Genomic DNA, 25,740 nt, shown 5'->3' with positions numbered 1-25,740 from the left:
GACATTTTTCCTCCATTAAACTTTTTCTAAATTGTATACGTCTGTCTCATCTCAATTCTGTGCAAATGGAAGCATCCAACGCAGACTGAAATTAATATCAAAAGCAAAAGAAATGCAACAACAGATAATTGCATTTATTAAGGACACAGGTACAGGAAGGTTGATGGATTTCACTTTATAAGCCAGTTAAAATAATATATTTGTGTTCTGAATGAATGGGGTTCTCCATCCCTGTGTTTCCAGCTTGACATATTCCTTTCACTAAAATGAAGGCAATATTAAAAATCTGGAATTTCAGGTCTGGAGTCCATCATCCCATGGCATTCAAAGGTATTACCATCATTGAAACCCCCACTATCAATATCCTGTGATTACCATTGACCACAAAACTAGCCATATAAATACTGTGCTACAAGAGCAGGTCAGAGGCAGGGAATCCTGCTGTGAATAACTCACCTCCTGATTCCCCAAAGCCTGTCCACCACCTACAAGGCACGAATCAGGAATGCAATGGAATACTCCTCACTTGCCTGGATGAGTACAACTCCAACAACATTCAAGAAGTTTGACACCATCCAGGACAAAGCAGCCTGATTGATTGGCAGCCCTTCCACAAACATTCACTCCCTCCACCACTGAAGCCCAGTCGCAGCGTGTGTACCATCTACAAGATGCACTGCAGGAACTCACCAAGGTTTCTTAGACAGCACCTTCCAAACTCATGACCACTACCATCTAGAAGAACAAGGGCAGTGGATACGTGGAACATCACCACATGGAAGTTGCCCTCCAAATCACTCACCATCTTGACATGAAAATATATCGCCGTTCCTTCACTGTCGCTGGGTCAAAATCATGGAAGTTCCTCCCTATCAGCACTTGGGAGTACCTACACTACATGGACTGCAGCAGTTCGAGAAGGCAGCTCACTACCCCCTTCTCAAGGGCAATTAGGGACGGGAACTAAATGTTGGCTTAGCCAGCGAAGCCCACATTCCATAAGAAGACTTTAAAAAAAAGAAGTGCTAGAAGTGGAATCTAAAAGTGCAAATGCAACGGAGGATTTCTTTTTTAAAAGGGGAGATATAACAGGTGGGATTCTCCGTCCCGCCGCTCCCGTTTTCTGGTGGGGTGTGCCTCATCTCAAAGGTTTGATGCAATCAAGACCCAGAAAGGCCTTCTCCAATATACCTCCAACATTATAAGTTTAACTCTGTAGTGAGGGACCATGAACAGTCTGTCTTAGCCCTCGTAACCAGGTTTCGCCAGCTTACCAAGCACTGAAACTACAGGATCCAGCTTAGTGACATGTTGCATGATCGGCTGGTTTGTGGGATCCATACCCTTAATATTTAAGGAGGTTTCTGGTGGAAGCCACGATTACGTGGGAAAAATTGTTCAAGATTGCTCAGGTGACGGAGTGAGCCGAAAAAAGCATCACTTAGCCGCAAAGCGTGGCTGATGGGGAGGTTAACCAAGTATGAGGCAGTATAGGGACATGTTTGTCAGCGGCACAATGGCACAGTCATTAGCACTGCTGCCTCACAGCGCCAGGGACCCGGGTTCGAATCCAGCCTTAGGTGTTTGCCTGAGTGGTGTTTGCATATTTTCCCCGTGTCTGCGTGGGTTTCCTCCAGGTGTTACGGTTTCCAAAGATGTGCAGGTTAGGTGGACTAGCTATGCTAAATTGCCCCTAGGTGGGGTTGCAGGGATAGGTTGGGGGATTCTGCCTAGGTGGGGTGCTCTTTCAGAGGATCAGTGCAGACAGGGCAGCAGGGTAGCATGGTGGTTAGCATAAATGCTTCACAGCTCCAGGGTCCCAGGTTCGATTCCCGGCTGGGTCACTGTCTGTGTGGAGTCTGCACGTCCTCCCCCTGTGTGCGTGGGTTTCCTCCGGGTGCTCCGGTTTCCTCCCACAGTCCAAAGATGTGCGGGTTAGGTGGATTGGCCATGCTAAATTGCCCGTAGTGTCCTAATAAAAGTAAGGTTAAGGGGGGGGTTGTTGGGTTACAGGTATAGGGTGGATAAGTGGGTTTGAGTAGGGTGATCATGGCTCGGCACAACATTGAGGGCCGAAGGGCCTGTTCTGTGCTGTACTGTTCTATGTTCTACTAGATGGGCTGAATGGCCTCCTTCTGCACTGTAGCGATTCTATGATTCTAAGTTTCACTGCAGGATTAACAGGCACAGCAGAGAACCAGACACAGTCCTCAGCACTGGCCCGGACTCCAGGAATTGGAAACAAGTTGGGGTGTCAACCCGAGTCTAAGGTGGACTGCTATCATTGCGGGGAAAACCATCCCCTGGAGGTGTCATGTTCAAGAGTTAGTGTGTTTCCAATGCAACGAACGGCAGCACATTCAAGCACATTGCCGCGTGAGGCAAAGTGTGGCAAAAGAAAATAACACTAGTCCTGAGCGTCATTGAACATAGCGGAGAAGAGCTCTGAAGAAAACGAAGGTCATGCAATGTATCGATTGAATGCATTCCAAGTGAATAAGATGGCCCTGATTGAAATTTTCTTAAGGGTAAATAGCAAACCTCTCAAAATGGAAGTTGACACCGGGACTTCGGTGAACATCATGGGGGAGCAGAATTTCCATGGGAACTCAGTCTTTAAGCTGGAAGAGTATTACAGCCAAGCTTTGAAAAGCCAATACCCCAGTGGCCTGCAGAGAGAAAGAGGCCAATCTGCCTTTGGCTGTCATGGAAGGACATAGACCCAGTCTGATGGGAAGAGACTGGTTACAGAAGATTAGGTTCAGCTGGCTGGAAAATTTCAAAATATCCAGTGGCCTCCTGAGCAGCTGTTCAGAGGCCTTCCAAAAAGAATTGGGCCAAGATATATGTCAATCTGAATTCAATGCCAACATTTTTCAGAGCCAGACCAGTGCATTGCATCAGAAGCTTGAAGCAGAGCTTTAGAGATTGGATATAATCAAGCCGGTTCAGTTTTTAGAATGGGCAGCACCGATAGTCCTTGTCCTTAAACCAGATAGTCCGACAAGGATTTGTGGGGACTATAAGCTTACCATGAATCTGGCTGCCCACGTCTATCAGTATCTGATTCCCCGATTCGAGGACCTCTACACGAAGCTGGCGGGGGCCATACCTATTCAGAATTTGGACTTCATTCATGTCTACCTGCAACTAGAGTTGGATGAGGAGTCTCAGAAGTTTGCTAAAATCAATACCCAGATATGCTTCCTTCGACATACCAGACTGCCGTTTGACATTGTTTCAGCCTGCAGTATTTTCCAGCGCACGGTGGAAAATCTCCTCAGGGAATTCCCAAAGAACACATGGCCAGCCTGGAGGATGTATTAAAGAGGTTTTGGGATGTGGGAGTCCGCCTAAAATGTGTAAAATGCACCTTTCAGGCCTCAGAGGTGGCGTACTTCGGATTTTGTGTTGATGCAACATGGTTGTGCCACCTGGACAAAAACGTCAAGGCCATTTGGGACATCCCCACCCAAAAATATCAGCAAGTTTAAATCCTTCCTCGGTGTGGTCAATTATTATGGAAGGTTCATTTTGAACGTAGCCACAACATTGGCACCATTGCACCAGCTATTAAGCAAGAATCAGTGGTGTCAATGGAGAAAGCCCCAAGTGGAAGCTTTCCGAGTCATAAAGCAAAAACATTACAGTCTTCAAATCTCTTGTTTCATTTTGACCCGGGAAAGGCAATCGTGCTGACATGTAATGTGTCCCCTTACGATATAGGGGCAGTCTAATCCCACAAAATCTTTTAAGGGAAGATAAACCCATTGTGTCTCGGTCGGAGTTCCATATTTGGCCTTATTGCAGGCAGCCTACAACTCTGCTTTCCAGCACCGGCTGGCCCTGGGACCCACATTGCTAATATGGATGCATCAAATCCCATTCCCTTACCCAAGAGCATTCCGACACCACCTGTACCCCAGGAGATAATTCTGGCTTTTAACTTCTTAGATGCTCTGCCAATGTCCGCTGGGCACATCAGCACTGGACCCTATTCTTTCAAAGGTGAAATGGATTATTCAGACTGGCTGGCTTTCTGAGACTTCTGAACAGCTGAGGACCTGCTTCACTCATCAGGAATGAGTTGACATGTGAGGATAGCGTGATTCTGTGTGTATCACGAGTGGTCATCCTTCCTCCGGACAGGGATCCCTCCCGCAAGAGCTATATAGTGCCCACCCAGGGCCGGCACTCAACTACATCTGATGTCAGGCCAAGATTCATTGACTAATTAGCACAACAGTGCCACCCTTTCAAAATGGGGCAATACTTGCCCACTTCTGTCACTCGCCAGCCTTGGAAATGACCAGGAAGCCCATGGACCAGGGTCCACATTGACTATGTGGGCCCTTTTGTGGGCAAGATATTTTTGGTGCTGTTGGATGCTCATTCTATGTGGCTATCGTTCAAGAGATGGGAACCACGACTTCGGCAACCACGGTGGATATCTTGTGACATGGATTTCCCATTCATGGGTTTCCCGAGTCAATCTTTTCGGACCCCCTTTTACTGGAGATGATTTCCAGGGTTTTGTGCGAGTTTTCTGACACATGATGATGGCCCCCTACCACCCAGGTCTGGCTGAGAGGGCCGTTCAGGCTTTCGAGAATGTAATGAGAAAACAACCTGATAAACCATTAGGTCAGCGGTTGGCTAATTTTATCTTGTTGTACAAATCAACCCCTCATTCCACCATGGGGGTGACACCATCAGCTGAGAATCCAGTTGGATCTTGTGTTTCCAAATTTGGCATGAGGGTGGAGCCTTCCCAGAAGAGTCAGAGGCCAGAGCAGTGGAGCGACAGGTCATTCCGGGTGGGAGACCTGGTTTTGGTTGTAATTTTGCTTCAGGTCCACCTTGGTTAGAAGAACGGGTTGTGGCCCGGTCAAGACCGATGTCTTGTGTGGTCAATGTTATCGGAAAGAGTATCAAAAAGCACGCCGACCACTTGAGGAGTCAAGGGGTGGCGACCCAGAACTCTGTGTCGGCAAGCTCCACCATCACCGTGAACACTCCTGTAACTCTATCCAGCCAAGGGGAGCCAGGGACTCCTGATTCTGCTCAACCAGCTGCACCTGTTAAGGCTGGTGAGGCCTGCAGTTGAGGCAGTGACTCCTGAGGTGGCACCAACTGTTTGCCCAGAAGAGTGCCGGGCCTCTGGGATCCGACTGACTTTTTGATGGACTCTCTTTCCCCTGTTATCTCTTATAACCTTTGTGACCTCTGTATATAGTTTTTTGGGAAAGTTGTAATCAGGGGCTTAAAAGGGGAGGGATGTGGTAACGCGGCTCCTTTAAGAGGGTGGGCTCCATAGACCACGTGACTGGCTCAGGACCAAGTGCATGGGAGCACACGAACCTTTACCAATCACGAGCTTGCTCGGGACACAAGGACTGTGGACCAGGAGTCGAAGCAGTAAGACCTGTTGCCATTCATCAATAAAACCTCTTGTTAACTACTGGAAGCCTCCAGCGAAAGTCCCGAGACACCACAATTGGCTTTGCATCAGTTCCATGAGTGGAAGTGAAATCTTTACTCAGTATTGTTCCAGAAAAAACACCGAGGGGTGAACTTTATTTGAAGGCAGGGGACTAGTCAAATATAGTGGCTTGTCAGCCCGCCACCGTCCCATCCACCCCAGAACTATTGCCCATAGGAGAGTGGCAGAGTAAGACTTCAGGCAGCCTGCCCACCCTCAGGCCTATTGAGACCCTCAAGCCTAAAGTGGACTATTTACTACCACTCGAGGGCCTCATTTCTCTTGCGCTACAGGTTTTCAGTCTGAAGGAAAATTGGGTTGTACATTTTCAGTCTGTGGGGGAAAGCGGGAGTGTGGCGAGCATCCCAGCAGCTTTCACTGCACAGGCTACTGACAGGGAGGAAGCGGGGATACTTCCTTGGGGGAGGGGGCCTTGTGCCCATCTGGGGCAGCGCTACTCTCAAGATGGTCCCCTTCGCATCCCTCACCGTTGTCCCTCTCCCCCAGCTTTTCCAACCCGAACTCCCAAACCTCCTTTCGCCTTGCTGGCATCTCCCAGCTATGTCCATACACAATTCCCGGATTTACTCCAGGAGACATCTTCACTTCTTCCTCGGAATTGCTTGTACTCTCAGCAGTGTCTACTACACCCTTCTGGCACTGCTGAGACTACAAAGCTGCTGGCCAGTCAGAAAAGAATTGAAAAGTAGATAGGTGTTGCTAAACTTGCATAGAACCTTGTTTAAACCTCTGTCCAGTCCTGGACTCCATATTATATATTTTTTAAATGGCACTGTAGAAGTTACAAAAAAACATTTAAAAGGACATTACCAGAACTTAGAGATTATACCCATCAAATAAGTCTAAACTTATTTATTCTTTATTCCAAAAAATGGAGGAGGCTGAAGAGAGACGTGATTGAAGCTTTTAAGACTCTGAAAGGTCTAGGTACTTAACCTAGAGACAATGTTGCCACTTGCTTTGGAGTCCAAATCTAAACTCCAAAAATATATAAAACAGTCACCGATAAATCTCGTGAGGAGAATCATTTTCACCCAGCGAAAGGTTGGAATGTGGAACTCACTACTCCAGTGACTGATTGAGGTAAATAGTATTTACGCATTTTAGGAAAAAAAGTGACAAACACAAGAGGGTAGAAATGGCCAAAGAGGCTTGGCCATATTGTTGTTATGCACAAGCTTTATGAGACATAAATTAGTCCTTGCAGCTTATATTGGGCGTGTCCCTGTGAATGCAACTTGCCTGCTGTGCGCTATGGCTGATATTACGTTTAACAGACTTTATGGCAGGTGAGCACTGAAGGTATTACCAGTCATACCGCTTTTATTGAGGCATTTGGGCAAGTTCTATCGGCTGGCAGAGAATAGCAAGAAGCGTGACTTGAAAGATGCTGTTGTGTGCTTGTAAATCGTTATAAGAAGCAGTCCTCATAATATTAGAAAATAAATCTTGTTTGTTGTTAAAGCAAATCTAAGCTCACTGCATCTCTTGGGATATTTTGGGAGCTCACTAGTGGGTTCAGAAAGTATTAAATAAATTGTCAAATCCGGTCAGAACCTCGTGAGAAATTCTGACACAAACTTTCAGCAGCTGGGCATTCACCCAATGGAATGCAGAGGCCAACATTGGCTTGATTCGAGCAATTTATGTGAATGAGGACAATTTCAAAAACCTAATTCTCAGGAATGCAATGTTGCTGTAATCTTCAGAATTCACTTTGTGTTACCTGCATATAAAGATTCCTAACTGTATCATTATCTGTCAATTCTCTATCATTGCAGGTGGAGCTGCATCTAAAGCTGCTAAATATGGAGGTAATTGTACCTACTACTAACATATTCATTGCTCTACATAACTATCAAACTAAAGCCAAACAATGTTAAAGAGAAAGTAATTTCCTTGCTACATGTAATAACTACACTTGTCAAACATGTCTACATTAGTGACCTATGCTATGATTATGCTTGGAACATCATGTCAGCCAGATGATCCAGCACAACTACTAACACAAGCCAGAAAACATTGCAAGCATTTATAGATGAGGTTTGAACCTTTATCATTTGATATTCGTTTTCTAAAATTAGTGTTGCGTAGTGTCCATTCATAAATCTACAGTCAAACCAATTTAGTGATTTTAATGTTGGCAAGGACATAAGAATGCCTCATTCTCCTTTGGATAATATCGTTGAACATTTTAAATTCTCAAACAGGCAGATTTGCTCTGCCAGCTCATTCGAAAGATGACACCTCCGACAATGCAGCACTTCCTCTATCTTACATTGAAGGAGAATAACAGTTTGGCTTAAGTGTTGCAAAATGAAAATGAGTGTCTAGAATTAATAGGGCAGCATGACCGCTGAGTTTGCACTAAATCACTGTTTGTGACAATTCGCTAGGAAATCCTAAATTTACACTAATTTTAAAAATAAAGTGGCTATACTCCCAGATGACCATAAGCTTCTTTCTCCTTTGAGGGACAGGGCTGACTAGTGGTGATTTAACTTAAGGATCACAACACCTCTGGCGAGGAGCAAGATTGAGAAGGCGAGTCTTCACGAATAACCTCAGCCAGTACGTGAATTGACCACTCGCTGTTGGCCTCGCTCTGCATCACAAACCAGCTATCCAGCCAACTAATCTAACTGACCTCCTTCAGACTTTGATTTTACAAAGAAGTGACTCATATTTCTATTAATTACGTTTTTGTTGTCACAATATAGGTCTTGGCTTGGGTGTGCAGCCAGGCGCTGGATTAGGTGTGCAGCCTGGTGCTGGATTAGGTGTGCAGCCTGGCGCTGGATTAGGTGTGCAGCCTGGTGCTGGATTAGGTGTGCAGCCTGGCATCGGAGTGGGTAATGTACTGTCTATCGAAAGACATTTTTCCTCCATTAAACTTTTTCTGAAGTGTATACGTCTGTCTCATCCCACTTCTGTGCAAATGGAAGTCTCCAACGCAGATTGAAATTAATATCAAAATAAAAGTAACAGCAGATGGCTGCATTTATTAAGGATGCAAGTGCAGGAAGGTTGATGGATTGTAGTCTGTAAGCCAGTTAAAATAACATATTTGTGTTCTGAATGAATGGAGTTTTCAACCCCTGTGATTCCAGCCTGGCATATTCCTTTCATTAAAATTAATGGAGTGAATTTCATAAATAGTTGAAGGCAAGATTAAAGGTCTGAAATATCAGCTATGGTGGTACTCAAGGAATAGTCACACCTTACATATTCTGCATGTGTGCAGTAAAAAATAAATGATTCAAGTTTTCTACAGTCCAATGGGACAGGAAATTTGTCAACCCCGAGGTCAGGAGGTGAACACTCAGGCGAAAGGGTTGAGCAGCAGTGTGAGCTGTGTTGGGATGGGTGAGCTGGTGCGGGCGGTGCATTGAGGTGGGTGGTGAGCTAAGTCTGAGTTGCTGTTGTGCTGGAGTCCTTTGACATTACTTAGATCTGTGCTCTTGAGCAGGATTTACGACTGCTTGGAACAGCTCTAAGTAACTTGGTTTAAAACAAGGCTGCATATAGTGCAAGTCTGCCTTTACAGAGGCAGGAGAACCATCAGTGAGGGCTTCGGTGATTTGACAAAGCAAATTGTTTGGTCTATGGAAGAGAAAGAAGAAATTGTTTTCAAATTTCAGCACAATAAAGGTCAAAGGATTTAGATGATCAGATAGAAGTCTTGTTCACAGCTTTACACCACAATCACACTGGGCAGTGACCGTTCAGTCGCCATATTTAGGGCTATGGTTCCAGTGTAAATTGGCTCCCAGAACATCTAATGTCATTGCTAACAGCAAACTCTCAACACTCTCTGCTATTAGACTCGGAAGATCTGGACCAATGTTTCTACATGTTGGGGAGTCAAGAGTTAAAGATCATAAACATGAAGCAGTCATAAGTAAATCCAATAGGGAAGTCGCGATAAACTTTAATACACAGAGTGGTTTGAATGTGGGACTCGCTACTACAATGAATCGATGAGGCAATTAGCATGCATGTATTTAAGGAAAATAATTTACATACAGGAAGAGATCAAGTAGGCCTGGCATATTTTAGTTAAGCTCAAGCTATATTCAACATACTGCAAATTTTTGACATACAACGTGTTCATCAGTCCCTACCGCTTATACGAGGCGCATTCTTGTGAATGGGACTTGCTCAAAATAGGCTAACTCTGATATGATTCCTTGCAGATTTAGGGCAGGTGAGCACCCAGAATAATATTAATGTCACCGTTTTTAGTGAAATACTTGGCCAAGTTCTATGAATCAGCAGAGAATATCATGAAAAGTGTGAGGAATCTTGACTTGAAAGCCATGGTTAAGTTCTGGTAAAACACTAAAATAGCAGTTCTCATTATATTTAAACAAACACCTGTTTGCAATTCAAACATAACCAAGCTCACAGCATTTAGGAGGATATTTTGGGAATTCACGAGTGTTAATCTAGTTTAGAAAATCTTAAACAAACTTGCCAAAGCTGGTCAGAACCTCTTATGAAATGCTTATTCACACATTTCCAGTAGTTGGGCATTTACCCAAAGGAATTCATAGGTTCAATCTGAAAAATCCATGTTAATGAGAAAAATATACCAAAACCTATTTCTCAGGATTACGATGTTGCTGTAATCTTCAAAATGCTTCTTTTCATACCTGTGTACAGACGGTCATGGCTGTATCATTATCCGTCAATTCTCTATTGCCCTATTATGTATTTTCTTTTATTTCCTTTTCTTTTCATGTACTTAATGATCTGTTGAGCTGCTCGCAGAAAAATACTTTTCACTGTACCTCGGTACACGTGACAGTAAACAAAATCCAAATCTATCATTTCAGGTGGAGTTGCTGCATCTAAAGCTGCTAAATATGGAGGTAAATCTACCTTCTACTGACATATTCTCTGTTCTACATACCTGTTAAATTATTATTTTTGTGGATCGATAAAAGCCAAATTTATTTTAAAAAGAAAGGAATGTTCCTGATAGATGCGAGAAGCACTTCCACATTAGTAACCTATACTTTGTTAATTCTTGAAGTGGAGATGCCAGCGTTGGACTGGAGTGGGCACAGTAAGAAGTCTTACAACACGAGGGTTAAATTCAAACAGGTTTATTTGGAATCACTAGCTTTCGGAGCGTAGCGTTCACTAGCGCTCATCACGTGAGTCACCTGATGAAGGAGCGTTGCTCCGAAATCTTGTGATTCTGAATAAACATGTTGGCCTTCAACCTGGTGATGTAAGACTTCCCATTGTTTATTCTTGGACCTCGTGTCAGCCAAATGATCAGGCCCAACCAGTAACATGAGGCAGTAAACATCAAGAGCATTCACCGATACCGTTGGAACACTTATTATAGGGTCCCAATTTTTTCAAAAATTAGTGATGAGCCATGTTCAGTTGACAAATATGCAGTCAAAATATTTTAGTGATATTCATATTGGCAAGGACAACAGAATGCTTCATTCTTCTTTGGATGATATCGTCCAACCTTTTATATACATGTGAAAAGGCAGATTGAACTCTATCACCTCATCAAAAAGATGATGCCTCCAACAATGCAGCACTTCCTCCATCTTTCATAACAGAAAAATAATTAAGGAAAGTAAGATTCAGCTCAAGTGCTGAAATGAATGCCTGGAAATAAAAAGGCAGCAAGATTCCTGGGTTCACATTATTTTGTCGTTGGTAACAATTTTCAATAAATTCCTAAATCTGCACCAATTTTGTGAATGAATTCACCATTTCTCACTGTCATATTCTTCTTATCACAATATAGGTCTTGGCTTGGGCGTGCAACCTGGGGTTGGAGGAGGTCTGCAACCGGGCATTGGAATAGGTGGTCAGCCCGGCTACGGATTGGGTAATTTACTGTCTTTTGAAAGACATTTTCCTCCATTAAATTCTTTCGCATATGCATAAGCCTGTCTCATCCCAATTCTGCATAAATGGAAGTATCTAACACAGGGAGATATTAATATTTTTTTAAAAAGGAGAATGATTGCAGGTAAAGAACGATTGTTAAAAGAACATGTTTGTGTTCTGAATTTCTTGGGATTTCCACTCCTAAGTTACCAGCTTGGCATATTCCTTTCTAATAAAATGAATCAAGTGAATTTCATAGATATTTGAAGGCAATAGCAAAAAGCCTGAAATAAAAGGCTGCCATTATCTGGTGCAGTGGTACTCGGGTATTTTCATTCCATAAATAACCTGCATGTGTGCATTAAAAATAAATGATTCCAAGTTTTCTACTGCCCAGTGGGACAGGCACACTGGTCAACTGCTGAGAATCTCTTCAGTGAATATTTTCATCTGTTCATTGAATCACTGCAATCAAATCCCAATTTACAATTGTTTGTACCCCGATCATGCCCAATCAACAGACTGAGATTTTGGATTCTGTCCTGAGCACGTGATGTACCAAAATGTCCCAAAATGTGGAAAGGGAGAACTTCACAGAACAAATTTATTGGGGTCTTAATATAAATGATATAGTCACCCCCAAGAAGATCCCAAGATGGGCAGCACAGTGGTGTAGTGGTTAGCACTGCTGCCTCGCGGCGTTGAGGACCCGGGTTCAATCATCGCCTGGGTCACTGTCCGTGTGGAGTTTGCACATTCCCCCCATGTCTGTGTGGATCTCACCCCCACAACCCAAAGATATGCAGGGTATGTGGATTGGCCACGCTAAATTGCCCCTTAATTTTAAAAAAGACCCCAAGATACTTTAGAGTTTTCAGATTCCTTATTCACATCAGACTGATCATTTCCAAAGTGTTTTTCTACCTTGATTTGATGTAAGCATCTGTTGATATCTGTTTAAGTGTGAAGAAATTACAAATGTAAGCTTTCAGTATTATTTCATCATTGGTTCAAAGTTACGACAATGCAATGTAAGCAAAACAACACCATCCTATTTGACTGCCATACATTCTTGCAGATCACTGGTTCTCACTCATTGATTCCCTGGCAGTTGTGGGGGGTGGCAACTTGTGTCAGGAGAGGCATGACAGTATCGGCGGGGGGTGTGGGCGGGGTGGAGGGGAGGTGGGGTGCTGAATTGCGTCAGGAGTTGGGGGTGCTCTGTTGGGAGCTATGCTCTGTGGTGACAGGGCTGTGCAGCATTGGGTGGTGTGAGCTGTACTTGGAGCGGATGAGCTGTTTTTGGGGGGTGGTGGGGTGCAGAGAGATGGGTGGTGAGCTGTGACTGAATTACTATTATTCTGTGTGCTTTAACATTCCATCTGAATTCCTTCGAGCTGCTCACTTGTGCAGGATTTACAACAGCTAAGAACAGCTCAAAGTAAATCAATGTAAAAACAAGACCTGGGGCAGGGTTCTCCCCTACCCGGCGGGGCGGGGGGTCCCAGCGGGATGGAGTGGCGTGAACCACTCCGGCGTCGGGCCGCCACAAAGGTGCGGACGTCTCCGCACCTTTAGGGGCCAAGCCCTAACCTTGAGGGGCTAGGCCCGCACCGGAGTGGTAGGCGCCCCGCCGGCCGGCGGGACGGCCTTTGGCGCCACGCCAGCCGGGGCCGAAGGGACTTTGCCGGCCGGCGGAAGTCCGCGTATGCTCCGGAGCGTCCGCGGCTGCTGACGTCATCCCCGCGCATGCGCAGGGGAGGGGGTCACTTCCGCCTCTGCCATCATGAAAACTATGGCGAACGAGGAAGGAAAAGAGGGCCCCCAGGTCCGTCCCCGATCGGTGGTCCCCAGATCGCCACGCGCACCCCCCACAGGACCCCGGAGCCCACCCGCGCCACCTGGTCCCGGCGGTAAGGTAGGTGGTTTGATTCACGCCGGCGGGACCAGCATGACAGCGGCGTGACTTCGGCCCATCGCGGACCGGAGAATCGACAGGGGGGGCCCGCCGACAGGTGCGGCACAATTCCCGCCCCCGCCGAATCTCTGGTGCTGGAGACTTCGGGGGACGTCGGGGGCGGGATTCACGCCGGCCCCTGGCAATTCTCCGACCCGGCGGGGGCTCGGAGAATCCCGCCCCTGGTATAGAGAAAACTGCCCAGCTTTAAGTGTTTACAGGTTCAGGGGGAACAATCAGCCAGGGCTCCGCTGACCATAAAGCAAGCTGTGGTCCATGGAAGAGAAAGGTGAAGAAAAATTAAACATTTATAGCACAGGAAAGGCTGAAGCATTTAGATGAACAGATGGAAGTTTTGTTCCCAGCTTTACACCATAATGTGGAGATTCTGCTGTTGGACTGGGGTGGGCACAGTAAGAAGTCGTACAACACCAGTTTAAAGTCCAACAGGTTTATTTGGAATCACTAGCTTTGGGAGCATAACTCCTTCATCAGGTGAGTCCTGATCAAGGAGCTACACTTCGAAAGCTAGTGATTCCAAATAAACCTGTTGGAGTTTAACCTGGTGTTGGAAGACTTCTTACTGTTAGGCTACAATCACACTGGGCAGTCACTGTTCATTCGCCACATTTCTGGGCTATGGTTCCAGTGTAAATTGGGTCCCCAGAACATCCAATGTCATTGCTGACAGCAAACTCTCAACACTTTCTGCTATTAGACTCGGAAGACCTGGACCAATTTTATTACATGTTGGGGAGCCAAGAGTTAGAGATCATGAAACGTCAAACAGTCACAAGTAAATCCAATAGGGAAGTCAAGATAAACTTTAAAACCCAGAGTGGTTTGAATGTGGAACTCGCTGCTATAATAAATCAATGAGGCAATTAGCTTGCATCTGTTTAAGGAAGAAAATATGCACTCATGAAGAAAAGGTCAAGGAGACCTGGGCATATTGTGGTTACATGCAAGCTTTATTCAACATACAGCAAGGATCCAGCACACAGCATGCTCTTCAGTCTCTACTGCTTATACCAGGTACATCGTTGTGAATGGGACTTCCTCGCAACGAGCAATGTCTGATATGATTTCGAACAGACTTTCAGGGAAGGTGAGCACCCAAAATTCTACCAATGTCACCACTTTTCGTGAAACGTTTAGTCAGGTTTCATCGATCAGTAAAGAAAATCAGGAAGATTGTGGAACCTTAACTCCTTAACTTGAAAGCCACTGTTAAGTACCTGTAAAACATAAACACACTTCTTAGATTTAACTTGTGTGCCAAACACCATAAGCAGCAAGTAATATACAGAGCTAGTTGATTCCATATTGAAAGCATCAGGTCCAAGCTCTGCAGCTCTGCCACATCCAGCTGTGAATGGTGGTGGACAATTAAACAATTGACTGGAGGAGGAGGCTCCACAAATATCCCCATCCTCAATGATGGAGGAATCCAGCACATATGTGCACAAGACAAGGCTGATGCATTCGCAACAATCTTCAGCCAGAAGTACAGAGTGGATGATCCATCTCGGTCTCCTCCGGAGGTCACCAGCATCACAGATGTCAGTCTTCAACCAATATAATCCACTCCATGTGATATCAAGAAATGACTGAAAGCACTCGATACTGTAAAGGCCCTGACAATATCCCAGCAATAGTACTGAAGACATATGCTCCAGAACTTGCTGCACCCCTAGCCAAGCTGTTCCAGTATTGGAATCTACCCAGCAATGTGGAAAATTGCCCAGGTGTGTCCTGTACACCAGAAACAGGACAATTTCAACTCAGCCAATTACTGCCCTATCAGTCTACTCTTCATCATCAGCAAAATGATGGAAGAAGTCATCAACAGTGCTATTAAGCGGCACTTACTCAGCAACAACATGCTCACTGACACACAGTTTGGGTTCCGACAGGGTCACTCGGCTCCTAAACTGCCCTAACTAAACTGAAGTCAATGGGAATCAAGGAGAAAACTCTCTGCTGGTTGGAGTTATACCTGGCACAAAGGAAGATGGTTGTGATGGTTGGAGGTCAATCATCTCAGCTTCAGGACATACATGAGGTACATTCCTCAGGGTAGTATCATAGGTCCAACCATCTTCAGCTGCTTCATCAATGACCTCCCTTCCATCACAAGGTCAGAAGTGAGGATGTTCACAGATGACTGTCTAAAGTTCAGCACCATTCACGACTCCTCAGATAATGAGGCAGCCCATGTCCAAATGCAGCAAGTCTTGGACAATATCCAGGCTTAGGCTGACAAGTGGAAAGTTACATTCATGCCATACAAGTGCCAGGCAAAGTCAATCTCCTATAATAGAGGATTTAACCATCACCCCTTGACATTCAATGGCATTACCATTGCTGAATCTCCCACAATCAATGGGGCTTACCATTGATCAGAAACTGAACTGGACTAGCCATACTAATACTATGGCTGCCAAAAAAGTCAAAGGCTAGGAATCATAGGGCACGGAACACACCTCCTGACCCCCCAAAGCCTGTCCACCATCTACAAACACAAATCAGCAGTGTAATGGAATACTCTCCACTTGCCTGGATGAGTGCAGCTACAACTACACTGAAGAAGCTCAATACCATGCAGGACAAAGCAGTCCGCTTGATTGCTCCTCCTCCCACAAACCTTCAAATCCTCCACCACCGACAAATAGTGGCAGCCGTGTGTACCATCTGCAAGATGCACTGCAGTAAGGGACCAAGGTTCCTCAGACAGCACCTTCCAAACCCACAGCGATACGACCTTGAAGGACAAGAGCAGCAGATACCTGGGAACACCACCACCTGGAGGTTCCCCTCACCGCCCTGACTTAGAAATATAATGCCGTTCCTTCACTGTCAGAGGGGCAACATCCTGGAACTAACTACACCTCAGGGACTACAGCGGTTCAGAGGCACCTCATCACCACCTTCTGAAGGGCAACAAGGGATGGGCAATAAATGCTGGCCTAACCACCGAATCCAACATCCCTAAATTAATTATTGTTTTAACTGTTTGGGAATAAAATCTAACCACACCGCTTGAGATATTTTAAATGTTCACAAGTGCTAATCGAGTTCAGAAAATTTTAAACAAACTTGCTAAAGCCAGTCAGAACCTCTTCTGAAATTCTGTCACAATTTTTCTGTAGTTGGGCATTCACTTCATTGAATGTAGAGGCCAACATTGGCTTGATTGGAGCAATTTGTTGAATGAATATAATTTCAGAAAACCTATTTATCATGAATGCGATATTGTGCAATCTTCAGAATGCTTCTTGTCATACCTGTACACAGGCGATCATGGCTGTATCATTATCTATCAATTCTCTATCATTTCAGGTGGAGCTGCTGCATCTAAAGCTGCTAAATATGGAGGTAAATCTACTTTCTACCTACATATGCACTGCTCTACACAACTGCTAAATTATTATCTTTGTGGATCGACAAAAGCCAAATGTAGTTTAAAAAGAAAGTAATTTTCCTGCTATATGTAAGGACTACGTGAGAAGTTCTTCCACATTAGTAACCTCTTGGAACATCAGGTTAGCCAAATGATCAGGCAGAACCAGTGACATGAGGCAGTAAACATCAAGAGCATTCATTGATGATGTTTCAACATTTATTATCGGGTTCGATTTTTTCCAAAATTAGTGTTGAGCAGTATCCAGTTGGCAAATATACAGTCAAAACATTTTATATAATAATCTTGATTGTCACAAGTCGGCTTTAGTTGCCACATTCTGGCTCCTGTTCGGGTACACAGAGGGAGAATTCAGAATGGCCAAATTACCTAACAAGCACGTCTATCGGGACTTCTGGGAGGAAACCCATGCAGACCCGAGGTAAACGTGCAGATTCCGCAAAGATAGTGACCCAAGCCGGGAATCGAACCTGGGACCCTGGAGCTGTGAAGCAACAGTGCTTAGTAATGTTAATGTTCGCAAGGATAGCAGAATGCTTCATTCTTCTTTGGATAATATCATCCGACCAATTATGTGCATGTGATTGGGCACATTGGCTTCTACCATTTCACCAGAAAGATGTGCCTCCAACAATGCAGCACTTCCTCCATCTTTCATAGAAGAAAAATAATTAAGGAGAATAACAGTTCAGCTTAAGAGTTGAAATGAATGTCAGCAATTAAAAAGGTAGCCATGATGTGGAGATGCCGGCGTTGGACTGGGGTGAGCACAGTAAGAAGTCTTACAACACCAGGTTAAAGTCCAACAGGTTTGTTTCAAACACGAGCTTTCGGAGCACGGCTCCTTCTTCAGGTGAATGGAAAGGCTTGTTCCATTCTTTCCATTCACCTGAAGAAGGAGCCGTGCTCCGAAAGCTCGTGTTTGAAACAAACCTGTTGGACTTTAACCTGGTGTTGTAAGACTTCTTACTGAGCAATTAAAAAGGCAGCATAATTCCTTGGTTCACATTACTTCATCGTTGGCCACATCGTTGCAATAAATTCCTAAATCTGTACTACTTTTATGAAGTAATTCACGATTTCTCACTGTCAAATTCTTGTTATCACTATGTAGGCCTTGGCGTGGGTGTGCAGCCTGGCATTGGAGGAGGTCTGCAACCGGGCATTGGAATAGGTGGCCAGCCTGGCTTCGGGTTGGGTAATTTACATTTCCTCCGTCAAACTCTTTCACAAATGTAGAAGACTGTGTCATCCCTTTTCTGGATAAGTTTCAGAGAATTGGAAAACTGCCAATGTAACACCTTTATTCAAAAAAGGAGGATATAGTCCAGTTAGCCTAGCGTCTGTCATTGGGAAAACCTTCGAGTCCATTATAATGAATGGAATTGCAGAGCATTTACAAATGCATAATATAATTGAGCAGAGTCAGCATGGCGTCATGAAGGGGAAATTTATTAGAATTCTTTGAGGTGGTAATGAGTAGGATAGATGAGGGGGAACCAGTAGATGGAATATACATGGAGTTCTAAAAAGCATTAGTTTAAGTACCACACCAACAGCTACTTAATAAGATAAGACCCATGGATTTTGATGTAGTATAGTAGCACGGATAGAGGACATAAGACAGAGCTGGGACAAGAGGGATATTTTCAGGATGGTAACCTGTAACTAATGGAGTGCCACAGGGATCTGTGCTGGGCCTCAATTGTTTAAAATAAATATTAATAACTTGGATGAAGAAAGTAAATGTACGCCTCTCAAGTGTGCGGACCACAAAAATAGGTGGTAAGGCAAGTGGTGAGCTTGACACAAAGAGTCTACAGAGGGATATAGACAGAGTAGGTGAGTTGGCAAAAACTTGGAATATTAAAACAATGTGGAAAGATATGAAGTTATGCACTTTAGTAGGAAGAATAAAGGAATGAATATTATAAAAGGGACTAGTCAGACCACATCTGGAATACTGTGAACAGCTTTGGTCCCCTTATCTAAGGAAATATATGCTGGCATTGGTGGCAGTCCAGACAGGTTCAGTAGGTTGATCCCAGGTATGGAGGGATAAGTGGGTTGGGCCTATACTCATTGGAATTTAGTAGAATGAGAAACAACCTTATTGAGACATGCAGGGCATGATTTAAAGAAATGGGAACAAAGTCCCATTGGGAGCGTGTTTAACCATGTGTTTTGCGAAGCTAGCAGTGCCAAGAAACTCAAAGCTCTCAAACGTCACTTGGGTTGGATAGGGGGACTCAGCGGAGAACGCGCAGGTGAGGCCAAGCAGAGCCCTGTCTTCTGCACTGAGGAGTTCCATTCATTGGAACTCCTCAGTCTAGCAAGCGATCAGGAGCCATTTTTAAATAGCGTCCTGATCTCCGAGGCCACCGACACAACCCCTCAGCCCCAACTCACTATGAGGGGGTAGCCGGGTACCGCTTCATCTCCCCATCACCCACAAAGGGTACGCAGAAAATGTCAGCTTGGCTACTTGGAAGTGTCACCCTGGTACCCTGGCAGTTCCTCTGTCAGCTGGCAATGCCACCTGTGTACCTTGGAAATACTAGGCTGGCACCCAGGTGGCACTGCTAAGTGGCACCAGCATTCCCAGGGTGTCACCTGGGTGCCTCGAAACCCCTGGGAGACCCCCACAAGTGCCATTCCGTCTAGTGCCCATTTGTGGAAACCAGAATTGCATGGTGCTCACCTGAGTTCTCCGAGGGGAATGGGATAGATCGCAACGCCTCGGGTGCCCCGTGAAACTGCACATCAGAGTTAGACCAGCTGTCTTGCTTTAATATGCAGATTTGACAAAAGATGATCCCGCCCACAATGGGCAGGATTCACATTGCAATGTCTCGCAAGATCGCATTGGATTTCATGAAGTGTTGCAAGCGTGGTAGATCCCGGGAGCGGAGTCTCCCAGCTTCTACAGGCTTTTCGGGTGCAGCGTAGCCATTGTATTACGCCCATGGGATTCTCAAGAGGCTGAACAGGATAGATGCTGAGAGGATATTTCCTCTGGTGGGAGAGTCTAAGACCAGCGGACATAATTTCAAAGTTCGGGGATTCCCATTTATGGCAGAGATGAGGAGGAATTTCTTCTCTCAGAGGTTAGTGAATCTGTGGAAATCTTTAGCACAGAGGGCTGCAGAGGCTGGGCCATCGAGTATGTTCAAGGCTGAGATAGATAGACAAATGTGTGATCAGTAAGGGAATCACGAGTTACGGGGTTAAAGCGTGTAAGTGGAGTTGAGGATTAGATCAGATCAGCCATAATCTCAGTGAATGGTGGAGCAAACTCAATGGGCCTAATGGCCTATTTCTGCTCCTATATCTCATGGTCTTATGGCCAATTCTGTGCAAGTGGAAGTATCCATCAGACTTTATGGCAGGTGAGCACCCAAAATAACATCCATGTCTCCAATTTTAATGAAACGCTTTGTCCCACTTGGGATATTGTTAGGGCCAGGGTTTAGAGAACCCCAAAGTGTATCATGGAGTTCACCTGAGCCACAACTGTTACTAGATTGAGGTATGTGGAGCACACGGCCCACTCTACAGGTGTGGTACAGCAGAAATGGAAAAGTATATTTGAAAGCAAAACAATGTTTATTCTATGAATTCAAGTTAACCTTTTTGAAACATACAGTGAACATCTTAGCAACCATTAATTCAAATACAACCCCCCAAAGACTACAACACCAAGTAATCCTTTAAGCTTTCCTTTTTAACAACCATACAACATAAAAATCAACACATTTATCAGAAGCACAACAGGTTAAAGTCACTACTGAAAACATTTATAATTCTGAATTCATCAAATGATCAAGAGATAGTCTTTTGATGGCAGAGAGAACAGCAGTATACCTGCTTGGTCTGGCTTCAACTCCAACACTGAAAACAAAACTAAAGCACACCCTGCAGCCTGCTCAAAGACGAAAGTAAAAAGCTGACAGACAGCCCAACTCCACCGATTCTCTGACATCACTGCAGTAGTAAACACACATTTCTTAAAGGTACTCTCACTACAGATATTTATATACACACCCATTTATAAACGCACATTTCTTAAAGGTACTCTCACTACAGATATTTATATACACACCCATTTATAAACACCCATTTCTTAAAGGTACTCTTACTACAGATATATATATGCACACCCATTTATAAACATCCATTTCTTAAAGATACTCTCACATGACACTTCATTGAACGCAGAGGCCAACATTGGCTTAATTTTAGCAATTTGTTGAATGAATATAATTTCAGAAAACCTGGCCGGGATTCTCCGAGCCTCTGTGCCAAAACCATGCTCGGCGCGGGGTCGGAGAATGGGGTCTCAGACCCATGCCGCTGGGGCACAATTCTCCGTGGACTGGAGAATCGCCGCTAGCCACGAGCGAGCTGTTGATGCGGCTTCGGTCGGTGGCCATTGAAAGAGGCCCCCCGCGGCGATTCTCCGCGATATACTGGCCGAGTTCCAGCCGGCGTGGTTCCAACCTGGTTCCACCCGGCGGGAGCTCGGACGCGCGGCCACCCTGGCCATTCTGGTAGGGGGGGGAGGGGATCAGACTCCGGCGGGGGGGGGAGGGGGGTGCCGCGCACCAGTTTTCCGGCGGACGCGGGGACATAGCCCCATTTTCGGAGAATCCAAGCCTCTATTTCTCATGAATGTGATGTTGTGTAATCTTCAGAATGCTTCTTGTCATGCCTGTATACAGACGGTCATGGCTGTATCATTATCTTGTCAATTCTCTATCATTTCAGGTGGAGCTGCTGCATCTAAAGCTGCTAAATATGGAGGTAAATCTACTTTCTACTGACATATTCACTGCTCTACATAACTGCTAAATTATTACCTTTGTGGATCGACAAAAGCCAAATTTAGTTCAAGGAATTTTCCTGCTATATGTAAGGACAGCGTGAGGAGCTCTTCCACATTAGTAACCGATACTTTGCTAATTCTTGAAACATCACGTCAGCCAAATGATCAGGCAGAACCAGTAATATGAGGCAGTAAACATCAAGAGCATTCATTGATGACGTTTCAACATTTATTATGGGGTCTCAATTTTTACCCATATTAGTGTGGAGTAGTGTCCAATTGACAAATATACAGTCAAAACATTTTAGTGATGTTAATGTTGGCAAGGACAGCCGAATGTTTCATTTTGCATAGAATCATAGAATTTACAGTACAGAAGGAAGCCATTCAACCCATCGAGTATGCACCGGCCATTGGAAAGAGCACTCTACGCAAACCCACACATTCCACCCTATCCCCGTAACCCAGTAACTCCACCCCACCTTTTTGGACATTAAAGACAATTTAGCATGCCAATCCACCTAACCTGCAAAACTTTGGGCTGTCGGAGGAAACCGGAATACCCGGAGGAAACCCACACAAACAGGGGGAGAATGTGCAGACTCCGCACAGTGACCCAAGCTGGGAATTTAACCTGGGACCCTGGTGCTGTTAAGCAACAGTGCTAACCATTGTGCTATCGACCTTTTATCGTCCGACCTTTTATGTGCATATAAACAGGCATATGGCCGCTATGATCTCATCAAAAAGATTGCCTCCAACAATGGAGCACTTCCTCCATCTTTGATAGAAAAAAAATTCTTAAGAAGAATAACAGTTCAGCTTAAGAGTTAAGAAGAATGTCAGAAATTAAAAAGGCAGCATAATTTCTGGGTTTACATTACTTCATTGGCCACATCGTTGCAATAAATTCCTAAATGTACACCAATTTTATGAAGCACTTCCCTATTGTCAAATTCTTGTTATCACTATGTAGGCCTTGGCGTGGGTGTGCAGCCTGGAGTTGGAGGAGGTCTGCAACCGGGCACTGGAATAGGTGTCCAGCCTGGCACTGGAATAGGTGGCTGGCCTGGCTTCGGGTTGGGTAATTTACATTTTCTCCGTCAAACTGTTTCACAAATGTATAAGCCTGTCTTATCCTTTTTCTGGATAAGTTTCAGAGAATTGGAAAACTGCCAATGTAACACCTTTATTCAAAAAAGGAGGGAGACATAAAACAAGTAACTATAGTCCAGTTAGCCTAGCGAGTCCATTATAATGAATGAACTTGCAGAGCATTTACAAATGCATAATATAATTGAGCAGAGTCAGCATGGCTTCATGAAAGGAAAATTTATTAGAACTCTTTGAGGTGGTAATGAGTAGGATAGATGAGAGGGAACCAGTAGATGGAATATACTTGGAGTTCCAAAAAGCATTAGAATAGGTACCACACCAACAGCTATTTAATAAGCTAAGACCCATGGTTTTTGAGGAAGTATATTAGCACGAATAGAGGATAGAAGACAGAGAGCTGGGACAAGAGGGGCATTTTCAGGATGGCAACCTGTAACTAATTGAGTGCCACAGGGATCTGTGCCGGCACCACAATTGTTTGCAATTTATGTTAATTACTTGGATGAGAATGTTGTCTTGTCAAGTTTGCGGACAACATAAAAATAGGTGGGAAGGTAAGCGGTGAGCTTGACACAATGGGTGGGATTCTCCTCTACCCGCCGAGGCGGGCCGTACCGAGGGCGAGGAGTGGTGAGAACCACTCCAGCGCTGGGCCGCCCGGAATGTGCAGAATCCTCCGCACCTTCAGCGGCTAGGCCAGCGTTGGCAGGGTTGGCGCCATGCCAGCCGGTGATGAAGGGCTTGGCACCGTGCCAACCGGCGCCAAAGGGCCTATGACAGCCGGCGCAGGTTGGTGCAGGCCCGGGAGTGCCAGCGTGTACTGCCGTCATCCCAGCGCATGCGCAGGGTGGTTCTTCTCCGCACCGGCCATGGCGGACCGTTACACTTGCCGGCACGGAGGGAAAGAGTGCCCCCACAGCACAGTCCCGCCCGCAGATCGGTGGTCCCCGATCAGGGCCAGGCCACCGTGGAGTCCCTCCCCAGGAGCCAGATCCCCCTGCGTTTCCCCCCCCCCCCCCCCCCCCCACCCACCCGAGGACTCCGCAGAGCCAGGTCCCGCCGGTACGGACCTCGTGTAATATACGCTGGCGGAAAAATGGGCGGTCACTCGGCCCATCGCGGGGCGGAGAATCGCCAGGAGGGGGAGGGGCGCTGCCAACAGCCCCCAACCAGCGCGACGCGATTCCCACCAAAACGTGGCCAGAGAATCCGGCAGCCGGTATCGGGCGGGATTCACGCCGCCCCCAGCGATTCTCCGGCCCAGCGGGGGGTCGGAGAATCACGCCCAATGAGTCCACAGAGGGATGTATACAGATTAGGTGAGTGGGGAAAAACTTGGAATATTGAATATAATGTGGAAAAATATGAAGTTCTGCACTTTAGTGGGAAGAATAAAGGAGCTGAATATTATTTAAATGAAGAAAGATTGCAGAAAACTGTACCACAGAGGGATTTGGGGATACTCGTGCATAAATCACAAAAAGCTAGCATGTAGTTCAGCAGATAATTGTGAAGGCAATTGGAATGTTGCCCTTTATTTCCAAGGGATTGGAGTGTAAAAATTGGGAAGTCCCTGAAACTATACAAGCGACTAGTTAGACCACATCTGGAATACTGTGAACAGCTTTGGTCCCCTTATCTGAGGAAATATATACTGGCATTGGAGGCAGTCCAGAAAGATTCACTAGGTTGTGTCACCCTGGTACCCTGGCCGTGCCCCTGTCAGCTGGCAGTGCCACCATGCACCCTGGCACTGCTAAGCTGGCACCCAGATGGCGCTGCCAGGATGCCAGACTGGCAGTGCCAGCGTGCCCAAGTGGCACCAGCAGTGCCAGGATTCCACCCTGCACCTGGGGGCCTCCAAGCCCCTGGAAGACCCCCACAAATGCCATTGCGTCTGGTCCCCATTTACGGAGACCAGTATTGAATGACGCTCGCCTGAGGTCTCAGAGGCGAGTGGTATTGACTCCAACGCCTCAGCTGCCAAAGAAACTGCATATTAGAATTAGACCAGCTGTCTCACTCTAAAAGGCAGCTTTGATCTTGCGAGGCTTTGCAAGCCTGGTAGATCCTGGGAGGGGGGTCTCCCAGCTTCTACCGGCTGCGTTGCTCCACAGCATGCTGCTTTTCTGGTGCAGCGTAGCCATTCGATTAAGCCCGTGGGATTCTCAAGGGGCTTGACAGTGTAGATGCTGAGAAGATAATTCCTCTGGTGGCAGGGTCTAAGACCAGCGGACATAATTTCAAAGTAAAGTGTTTCCCATTTATGACAGAGATGAGGAGGAATTTCTTATCTCAGGGGGTAGTGAATCTGTGGAATTCTTTAGCACAGAGGGCTGCAGAGGCTGGGTCGTCGAGTATATTCAAGGCTGAGATAGATAGACAAATGTTTAATCAGTAAGGGAATCGCGAGTTATGGGGTTAAGGCGGGTAAGTGGACTTGAGGATTAGATCAGATTAGATCAGATCAGCCATGATCTCATTGAATGACGAAGCAAACTCAATGGGCCTAATGGCCTATTTCTGCTCCCATGTCTCATGGTCTTATGGCCAATTCTGTGCAAGTCGAAGTATCCAATAGACTTTATGCCAGGTGAGCACCCAAAATAACATCCATGTCTCCACTTGGGATATTATGAGTGTTCACAAGTGTTAATCAAGTTCAGTAAACATTAAACAAACTTGCTAAAGCCGGTCAGAACCTCTTCTTAAATTCTGTCACAATTTTTCTGTAGTTGGGCATTCACTACATTGAATGCAGATGTCATCATTGGCTTGATGCGTGCAATTTGTTGAATGAGTATGATTTCAGAAAACCTGGGCGAAACTCTCCGACCCCCAACAGGGTCGGAGAATCGGCAGGGGCCGCCGAAAATCCGGCCCCCGCCGTGGCAGAGATTCTCCGCCACCCGGGAAGTGGCGGCGGCGGAGTCTCGCCACTCCAATCGGCGAGGCCCCTGCGGTGATTCTCCGGCCCGGATGGGCTGAAGTCCCGCTGCTGGGAGGTCTCTCCCGCCGGCGAGGTTTGAACCACCTCTGTAACGGCGGGT

At 45.7% G+C, this 25,740-nt stretch overlaps 1 protein-coding gene across 6 annotated transcripts in view; it reads left to right on the top strand.

Moving 5' to 3' along the window:
- The window catches only part of LOC119974725 (elastin-like), a 290,086-nt gene that overhangs the window by 186,690 nt on the left and 77,656 nt on the right, over positions 1 to 25,740 (top strand). For 5 of the 6 annotated variants that reach the window (XM_038813896.1, XM_038813894.1, XM_038813895.1 and 2 more), the window contains 8 exons: positions 7,285 to 7,317; positions 8,224 to 8,355; positions 10,342 to 10,377; positions 11,283 to 11,366; positions 16,668 to 16,703; positions 17,864 to 17,947; positions 21,517 to 21,552; positions 22,551 to 22,658. In XM_038813896.1, the coding sequence (XP_038669824.1) occupies positions 7,285 to 7,317; positions 8,224 to 8,355; positions 10,342 to 10,377; positions 11,283 to 11,366; positions 16,668 to 16,703; positions 17,864 to 17,947; positions 21,517 to 21,552; positions 22,551 to 22,658 (549 nt within the window). The remainder of the gene's footprint in view (positions 1 to 7,284; positions 7,318 to 8,223; positions 8,356 to 10,341; positions 10,378 to 11,282; positions 11,367 to 16,667; positions 16,704 to 17,863; positions 17,948 to 21,516; positions 21,553 to 22,550; positions 22,659 to 25,740) is intronic. The other variant, XM_038813898.1, reaches the window with a different exon arrangement.

This window comes from Scyliorhinus canicula, chromosome 12 (assembly GCF_902713615.1).
Source record: "Scyliorhinus canicula chromosome 12, sScyCan1.1, whole genome shotgun sequence".
Lineage (NCBI taxonomy): Eukaryota > Metazoa > Chordata > Chondrichthyes > Carcharhiniformes > Scyliorhinidae > Scyliorhinus > Scyliorhinus canicula.
This window is presented reverse-complemented; position numbering and strand designations above follow the sequence as displayed.